We start from the raw sequence: 10,152 nt of genomic DNA, 5'->3' as shown, positions 1-10,152 counted from the left end.
TTCCCTTGTTTAAAAATGTTTTATTGATAGGCTGGAGTAGTTTTGGCATTTTGACTTATGGACATTTCCTGGAATTGGACCCACAGTGTATATAGCCTTTTGCATAGTCCATAACACTTTTATTGACACTCAAAGTGGAGGATTAACCAATGTGTTTTGCGCATGTGGAATACTGCACTTCAATATTTATTTGAGTTCTCTATAAAAATACCTTCCAAATACTTGGTACACAATGTCTTTAAAAAAAATTTTCCCCACATTTTTAAAAGCAGGACTAAATGCGTTGCTGTGCTGTACCCTCTTCTCAGGTGCTGAGATCGGTACATGCCCCTCAGACAATCCTTTTCAGTGTAATTTTCTGTGATATCTTGCAGCTTTTTCCTTGGCTGCATTTATGCAAGCATTGTGCTTGCAAATGGTTCCAGTACTTTATTAGTTCTTTAGGCTGAAACTGGTGTGAGGTAATCAGGTGACTGTATTTACAGCTGGAGTGCGACACATGCCAGTGGTTGAACAGAAATTCATTTGGTGGTGGCACAGGGTTGATGTGTAGTTTTGCCAGTCAGATCCCCACATACACGTCCTCTAAGTGCAGATGGCGTATACTCAAAGAGGCTTGTTGTTGAAATTATATATTCATGTGATTATTTCATTATTAATTACTACTTATATTATTAATTGCTTATCCTTTACTAATTTCTTATACTATTATTGGTTGCTTATGCTGGGATGATCCAGAGTATACACACTTATTAAAGTATCATAACTTGCTTTGTGCTACTCAATATTATTTTCTATAACTGTGTGAGTGGAGATGTCTCTCCCTGTCTATACCATGGGCCTCCAAGGCCACGGCCATTAACTGTGTGTACTGAATTATCTTGTCTTGGTGCCTGAGAGCCTGCAGAACCAAAAACATAATACCTCATGACGGAAGCTACTATGGAGATTATCTTCCTAGAAGTAGGGAGTTAAAACAAGATAAAATCAATTATTCTCAGACGCGCAGTTAATTGCAGAGGCCCCTGCGTACACGTCATGCTTCAATGTTTTTGAGAACATGCATCTGCATGACGTACATTGAAGGGGGAGATATGAATAAACAATCTATAGTAAGGAGAAGAGCGGTGGATTGTCTTTGAATATTGATTATCAGAAATATTAATGAATACTAATGAAGGGGCGTACATTTGTTGCGCTCTGTGCCTACATATATCCAGACAAAGGTCCTGGAACCTTTGTCCTTGTTTTTGCATGTAACTTGGACCCTATGCGCATAGTAAAGATTGGATTTTATTTACTGTCTCTGTCTCTGAGTGTTTTCTTACAGGAATAAATTAAAATTCCCACCACAGGCTTCATATATCTTCTCAGCCAGGTCTCCTGAGAACACATATCCTGTTCCAGAGCAAAATATTGGGTATCGCTCACTGGGGTACATTTCAGGTGGCATGTACCATTTGCTCTCCTTGTTGCGGTTTGGGGCATAACCTCTCATTAGGAAACCTGTGAAATAGTTCTGTCTGGGTGGCATGTCTGGCTTGAGCAATTTCTGAACAAGATATTCTGTATTCACAAACATGTCACTGTCTGTCTTCATGATATAATGAGCATTTGGACAGTGCTCGGCTACTCATTTCATTCCCATTAATGTTTTAATAGTTAGGTTGTAGTAGGTGTCCTGGTACCCTTGCTGAATGATGTCATGGTGGAGTTGACTCTCCTTCTTAATGCAACGCTGCTTGTAGCCAGTGGTATCCTTCCCCAGGCCCAGCAAAAACAGCCAAACAGAGCTTAGCTTTCCAGTTACACTGTCATTCCCCCAGGTTTGCCTGATCGCATTCCTGGCATCTACCTGATGTGGCTCTGCTGCAATCAGCAGTATAAGAAAGAGACTGCTGTTCTGACATGAGGTTAATTGATGAGGTAGCGGTAAGGATACGGGATTGGCTGCCCATTCATCCCCATTTCCCTATACAGGCTGTTGTTAGAACTTAAGGAGTTCTCCACCATCACCTGTTTGGAGCTTGAGTTGGTTTGGGGTTGAAGAACCTCAGAATGAAGAACCTCCTTCCAGATGTTCCTTAAAGAGCTCTGATTGGCCTCACTCTTTGCCAAGCAAAGGCCCCGCACAGTGTAGGCCACAGGGTTTTCCCTCAGTCCTGTCCTGCTGAGAAGCCAGTCCTGATGGCTGCAAAATAAAAAAACGGCAAACAGAAAGATGAGGGAGAGGAGTCTCGCCATGTGAGTGCGGAACAGAGAGCGCTTGACATTCCAGGTCATCTTTATCAGGCAGCAGTGTCGCCTTCTCCACTGCATGATGCAGATAATAAACTGCTGTGAATCACTTTGGTCACATTCAATCAATTGAAACATGTGCTGTGAACAGCCAGAAGGTTACCAGAGCTGGCAGATGGGTGTGTTTGGGGGCTACAAGGATGATTACATGTTTTCTCTGTGAGCTTCTTGGAAGGCCTTTTCTGAATGTCCAGTAGGACAGGTGATCATGCAGTGGTTCAGTATAGCAGACAGGAGGGGAGCTCCTCAAATGTTGTATATTGTTATCTGAAAAATAGAGAGAAACCATTTTTCCTGGACAGACATAATATGTTAGTTTATGATTTACTCACCATATATGTCACTGGCCTAATATGTATTGTGCTTCTCTTAGCTACCGGTTAGAAAAAGTCTGATTTGTAAAAGTAATTGTTAATTGTGACTCAGTGGTGGTGTAAATTCTGCCTGAAATGACAAGGAAATTGTGGCAACTGGGCAATTCTGATGGTCTCCTGCTATTATCCCCTACTCCCAATACAAAGTCTGTCAAAATGTAATTTCAATGATAGCTGTCTTCACCCACCATTCACCTTCAACCCTATACGAATTATGGAGTTTAGGTTAAAGTTTTCCTTGTTGGCAATTTCCTGTTTTTAATCACAGATTTACTGGGTGAAAATTTGACACTTCTTATCACTTGTAATGGTATGCACTTTTAATGTATCATTTTTATCTGGAACTGAGAGAAACCCTTTCACTTGCAAGGTAGATGGTGTGAGAATACACTGTATTAAGCGAGGGAGTGTACATACTGCCTTCATCAGAATTCTGTGGCAGAATTTCCTGTGGCATTTGCTTGTTAGCCACAAGGCTGAATCATGACATTCCAACCTGTTCAGCAAAATGGGCTTCAGGTATGACAGAAAATAGGAAGTAGTCAATATAATTATATACCATGTTTTAAAGGTGAACAAATTCCAAGTCAGGAATTTCTGAGTTTGTTGTTTTGATGGTACTTTATTTCATAAGGAAAAGGTTAAGTTTGCATGCTATGCAGTTTATTGAGATGAACATGTTAATTTTTTGATGTTGATGAAAAATGAAAAAAGATCATTTATCATTGGCCATAACCTGTTTCTTCTTTCTCCAGAAGTCTGCCAATTTGTTTAATTATGCATATGCAGTTGGTACTTCGCTCTTTCTTAGTTTTACTTTATGTAGCTGTGTTGTTTCTTTGCATTATGTCAATTATGTCAGGTAATGTAAATGCCCAAGTTAGTAAAATCATTAAAGAATAAAATAAAGTGGCAAATCACACCATAGTTTGTTTGATGGTTGTCATAATTCAAGGCAGGGCTCGATTTCTAAGAATGCCACATTTACATGTTGAGCAACATGAAAGTATCTCTTTAGTTCTCTCAAAAGTTATGAGCGATCAAGGTCTCTCGTTCACAGCAAAGAAGTCTTTAAGAAGCAGGACACCCAATGTGCATGCACTTTCAATGAATGCATACAATCATAGCCTATAAACCAAGTGTAGTATTCTCATAGCCTATTCTGTATTCATTCCTTTTTTCAGGGCGCAATTTTCAATCACTATGGGGACAGGATATACCTTTTGAAAGCATGAAAGTTCCATCTTTATAACTTATTTTAAGATGGCATTGTTTTAGCGACAGTTCCTTATTTTGACTATTCTCAGGTGAATATTTAGGAGGAAGAGAGTGAACACACCTTTGGCTCCACAGTAGAGGGCATTTTCTTTGACATGACCCCATTTTATATCAGTGAGCATCGAAATACATTCTCAAAATATTTTATTATTCAGTATGCTTATAAATAAGGAGCAAGCCTGCTTTTGAATAATATACATTTTGGAATGTGTTTGACTTGTTGATGGGGGTTGGGTATTTGACAAAAACATCAATCAATGGACCTCAATGAATATATTAGTATGTCAAGATGTTATTATTGTGATTATTGTACTTATTTCTTACAATCTCATGGCTCTGAGGATAGCACAAGGAGAGGGTGATGTAGGGGGAGGGTCATAGGCAGGGGGAAGTGCAAACACATTTTTTCAGGATAAACACTGTTGCAAATTGTGCCCTATCTATTCCAATTTCCTGTGTGTTAGCTAGGGATACACCACCTACACCCTGTCCCTCAGCAGTCCAGATGGATCTGGTGATCCTGAGAACAACATGCTTTCTCCAAGCTGATCGCCCCGATTGCTCTATGCAGCAATCTCACTAACCGCCCTTGCTGAATCCTCCCCCTCGCAAGCCAATTATGCCACTCCATGTGTCCATATATTTATATGGAGAATATCTATTCAAGATATAATTTAGTCTAGGACTAGGCTTAATCAATGTCTGTGAAACTGGCCCTAAATGTTTTACCCATGGTGTGAGGTTATTTGAGTGCATGTACTGCAAATGTGTTTATTTAACCAGGGAGCAATATATTGAATGTTCAGGAATACCGAGCAGTATTACTAATAAGCAGACGTGCATTACCTATTGTCCATTTCATCATCAAATAATGAACTGAATGTGCTGAGAATCTAAAATAGATCATTATTAATTATATTTTTTTCGGATGCTATAGCAGAATGAAGAATAATTAATTAATCAGTCTCTTTCTTGCTCTTTCAAGCAAATTAATAGTACATGTGGTGTTTGTGTCTTTTGTTGATGGAAGAAAACAAGTTGCTTATTCATGTAAAAAAAAAGAAAGAAAGTACATTTCTATTTCACTCAATTGCAGGTGACCTTAGAAATAATGTTTTGGAGATTTTATGAATTTGAAGAATAAAAAACATGTCACATGTCTTCACATGTCAGGGAATATTGAGTGAATTTGTAGATATTCTCAAAGCAAAGTAAATATATTATTATAATAATGTCTTTTAGTGTGAAGAATCTATTACTGAGTGCTCAGTGGCCTAAAAAGACTTAGTCAAGGTGGGACATTATGCATTAATGTTCCGTTGAATTTTTGGCCAGACTGCTGACAGGAAGGTGGACAGTAATGCAAATAACCACACATTACAACAGCGGTATGTAGAAGAGCCTCTCTGAACACACAATGCCTCAAACCTCTGAGTGGATAGGCTGCAGCAGCGGATGACCAATAAGTTTTAAAAAAGTCTAAAATACCTAATAAAGTGCTCACTGAGTGTACATTAGCAGCATGTAACCATTCGTACGAACAGATTTGTTCTGAAAACGCTGAAATCTCTTAAAAACTAATGATTTAAGTGAACTTGGTGGATTCACCTTTTTTCTCTTATTTAAAATGTTTTCATGGACAGGAACATTTACAAATGGTCCTGTAAACAAGTCAGCGCAGCGCATCTGGCACACAGAACTCTGATCAAAACTAGGTGTTGCAGATTGAGTATGAATCAAGATTCAGCAACCGGTGGCGGCACAGATGGTGCAGTGGGTAGCACTGCCGCCTCACAGCAAGAGGTCCTGGGTTCGAATCCCAATCGGCCGGGGCCTCTGTGTGTGGAGTTTGCATTTCTCCCTGTGTTTGTGTGGGTTTCCTCCGGGTACTCCACAGTCCAAAGACATGCAGGTTAGGCCGATTGGAGATTCTAAATTGCCCATAGGTATGAGTGTGTGAGTGAATGGTGTGTGTGCTCTGCAATGGACTGGTGACCTGTCCAGGGTGTATTCCTGCCTTTCGCCCAATGTATGCTGGGATAGGCTCCAGCCCCCCTGTGACCCTGTTCAGGAAAAGCGGGTTCAGATAATGGATGGATTAATTCAGCAACCGCATTGTTTATTTCTTGCCTGAAGTTAGGTGCGTTGGCTGAATCTGATATGGCACATCATACAAAAAAATACTAGAAATGTATCATAAGAACACGAAAAAATGTTCTTTCATGTGTTCCATTGTGTTTCCTTCTAATGCCACTTAGCATCACTGATTTTGTTGCCAGATTGTGTTGTCCATATAATGAAAAAAACAGCAAATAAACAAATGGAAAAATGCCATTGGAAGATTAACTTTCAAAGTGAACTTGACCAACAAAACAAACCACATTGAAAAAAAACAGTGAATAAGCACTTTGTTCTTAATAAGCATGGCTGGAGATTCTGATGTTTCACTCATCAAGAGCAAGCCTTGTTTGTCCTTGTCAACTGGAAATCTGGATGGTGGGGGCTACAAGTACAGGCAAGTACTGTAGCTCCGTTTAGTTGACTAATATCCCTGGACAGGTTTGAGTGTACATACTTAAATGTTCATGATGGGACTAATTTAAGGTGAAATCACCTCTGCCTATATACAAATTAATAACTTATCATATATCTTCTATCTCTTATTACAGTTGTTAAGTAATCAGTATTTTATGTAATAAATAATTTATTTTCCCCCCCAACACCACCACAGAAAGTCATTCACAAGCACACACATAATACAGTGCTTATAAACCATACCTCTTCATGCAGTGCCAGATCTGAGAACGTGGATGCTGTTGCATCCACCATGGAAAGCTGTAATAATGTATTTTTCTCCGGTTAATCATGTGTGCATCCTCTGCACTCTTTAATTCCTGGAATCTAGTCCATCCATCGGTCACATTCAGCATCCTGCTATAATTTCCATTGACTTAAGGAGTCTGCTCCCCAACACCCAACCCCTCCTCCCAGCTCTGCGTTCCTCTCACGGTAATGATCTCTGTTTTTCCCGGTCTGCTCTCACTGAGCTCCTGGTTTGTGCTTTGGTTTCTGCAGTTGGCAAGAAATTGCTTCTTTCTCTCTTTTCACCAGGACAGACCTGGTCTCCCCATTTCAGTGGTCACTTTAGTGTGCAGACAGCAGTGCTGAAATAATCCAGCAATAGTTCAGCGCTGCAACAGCAGCATCTATTCCATGGTGTTGTTAGGGGCAGGGGAAGAGCAAGCCTGCTCTATCAGAGTTGTCTGTATGACAACATGCTCTGCTCTAAGGGGTGGAATGCTTCCTGCCTCCTCTGCTCTGGGGAGGCAGCTGCTTAAATGCGGACTGATCGACACCGTTAGAGTGATAGGTCACTGCTTACTAAGCAGGGCTTCTCACGTGACCAAGTCATATTCCCCTCCCATTTCTCCTCAGCGGAAGAAAGGATTTAAATATGTGAGCACAAGCAGAGGTGGGGTCCCTTTTGTTCCTCTCGCTGCAATAGCCTTAAAATAGTTTCCAGCTGGGTGTCTCGGTGGCGCAGCCTGTAGAGCACTGACCGCATGCTCATTGCGAGCTGCGACGTCAGCGGTTCGAATCCGACCGTCTGACATTTGTCGCATGTCTTTCCCGCTCTCACTCCCATTCTTCCTGTCTCTCTATACTATACTGTCCAATAAAGCTGAAAAAGGCTGAAAAAATATCTAAAAAAATAATAATAGTTTCCAGCTATGTCTGGTTGCTGCTGGAGGGATTTCAAATATTCTTAGGTATATTTGAAAATTGTCCCTACTCTTGTAGTTCTCCCCCTTATTTTGTATAGTAGCTGGTGTATTTCTTACTGTGAGCACTAAACAGATTGACACAAAAGTGGCATTTTGTTTCAAATTTGTGTATCAGTGCACAGGATACAATTGCCAGAAATTGGTATTCAAAAGCAATTTACTGTACTTTGTTATCAGATTAATGAAATCTATGCAGCATCGTCACAGTGAGTCTGAAGGTGCTCCCAGTGTTCATACTTACTGGCCCCATTATATACAGATTTCTTGCTACTGAAACTAGGTCCAATGTGGCCTGTTTTGGTCAAAAAAATTCTAGTTACATTTTTAATTAACAAGCTATCCTCAGAAGCAACTATAAGAATAAAGATGGGATGATGCTGACCCAATAGTAATGCTGAATGTATGTGTGTGGTGACACATCTTGTTAGAAATTGTGACATTGCACTCTTGCATATTTTGCAAAGAAAATAAATGTACCATGTCTTGTATATAATATAAAATCTGTAGCTGCAAGGTTTTTTTCCCAAAGCTGATAATGTTTGATGTTATAGTGTGGGAAAATTTTAATTGGCTCACAAAATATAGCTCATATGGCATTAACTGTAAATTGGACTGGATTGGACCCAGGGACCCAGGGCAGGGAATTGTTTCTCTTAGTAAATGTGTTGGCTGCTGACTGGAGGGAGACAGGGACTGCCCCACTCTCCCCAGCAACAGAATGTGTATATAAGCTGTAACAAAGTATAAGGCATTGTTCTCCGCTTTGGAAGCGCTGGACCCGATATGCATATTGTATAAAGCTGTCTCACTTGTGCAGAGCTGTTATTGTGTTGCAGATTTGTATCCAACAATAGCTTAATTTGTGAATGATAGTGATAGGCAGAGCAACATGTTGGATCAACCTTTATCAAACCTTTATCAAAATGCACATGCAACCAGGTGAAAATCAAGAGCTTTATTTAGTTACAGAAATTATTCACATCTAATCTAACGATGTGGTTTATCTACCTTAATGATGTGGTGTCAATCAACAGATCAAGATCAACAGTGTCTTGTCAATGTAGAAATTGAAAGTCTCCTTTTTTGTCCTGTTTCTGTCTGCTATGAGGAAGTTCTCTACATTATTATTGGCATTTGGCAGACGCTCTTATCCGTACAGCACAGCGACGTACAGTTGATTAGACTAAGCAGGAGACAATCCTCCCCTGGAGCAATGCGGGGTTAAGGGCCTTGCTCAAGGGCCCAACGGCTGTGCCGATCTTATTGTGGCTACACCGGGATTAGAACCACCAACCTTGTGTGTCCCAGTCATTTACCTTAACCACTACGCTACAGGCCACCCCTGTAGACATCTATGCTGTGTGAGGGTGATGTTAGAGCCCTGTTATGTCTGGCCAATCTCAACAGATAGTCCTTTCGAGCCAGTCTTCCTTCTGGGGAGACTGTATTGTGATGGGCACATGCAGCATAGCATCTTTTCCACAGTCCCTTTTTAAGCTCCATTCCCTTGTTGGATTCTTCACCGTCTGGCCTGTGATCCGGTCAGGTTTTAACTCTGTGCAGTCTGAATCCGCTTCTTAGGGGGGTAGATGGACTGCATGTCCCATCACAATGAGTGTCCCAACTGCAGTGGCTGTTTTGTCTGGTTTTAACAACCATGGGTTCCTCTAAACAGCTGTCCAAGCTTCTAGCTTACCTTATAAGCACCATGTCACAAAACAGGTCAGGGGTGTCAGTAGACTGCAGAGACTACACTCATACCAAACAGACAAGAGGACAGGGCTACAAAAAAATGCAATTTCTTAATATTTACCATGATTTACCTTGACCAGCAAAAACGCCTCAAGGTTCGACATCTTGTGGTTATCGGAGTTACCCTAACCTTTCTGTCAGCTCAAACCAGTCTGGCCATTCTCTATTGACCTCTCTCATCAACAAGGCACTCGCTGGATGTTTTTTGTTTTTCTGAGTAAACTCTAGTGACTGTGGTGTGTGCAAATCCCAGGGGATCAGCAGTTTCTCAGAGACTCAAACCACCCTGTCTGGCACCAACAATCATTCTGATGGTTGATGTGAACATTATCTGAAACTCCTGACTCAGATCTGCATGATTTTATGCATTGCACTGCTGCCACACAATTGGCTGATTAGGTAATCGCATGAATACGTAGGTGTACAATGTAATGTAATAAAGGTGTAGGTGAAGGTGATCTAAGTGCCTTTGACCGTGGAATGATTGTTGGTGCAAGACAGTATGGTTTGAGTATCTCAGAAATCTAGAGCAGCGCTACTCAACTCTTTTTTTTTTTTTTTTTTTTTTTTTTTTTTTTTTTGCTTCAGCCGTGTGCAACACCACAGACACTAATTAGCTTATTATCTGAACCATGCACAGTAAGAGCAAATACCTGCAGACCCTG

At 40.6% G+C, this 10,152-nt stretch overlaps 1 protein-coding gene across 1 annotated transcript; it reads right to left on the bottom strand.

Moving 5' to 3' along the window:
- Positions 1-345: 345 nt before the first annotated feature.
- b3galt2 (UDP-Gal:betaGlcNAc beta 1,3-galactosyltransferase, polypeptide 2) lies at positions 346-2,319 on the bottom strand. The gene is given in 4 exon segments (XM_061240774.1): positions 346-412; positions 414-615; positions 1,354-1,911; positions 1,914-2,319. Coding segments are annotated over 4 exon segments (1,233 nt in total).
- Positions 2,320-10,152: the final 7,833 nt, after the last annotated feature.

The sequence above is a fragment of the Conger conger genome, chromosome 4 (assembly GCF_963514075.1).
Source record: "Conger conger chromosome 4, fConCon1.1, whole genome shotgun sequence".
Classification (NCBI taxonomy): Eukaryota; Metazoa; Chordata; class Actinopteri; order Anguilliformes; family Congridae; genus Conger; species Conger conger.
This window is presented reverse-complemented; position numbering and strand designations above follow the sequence as displayed.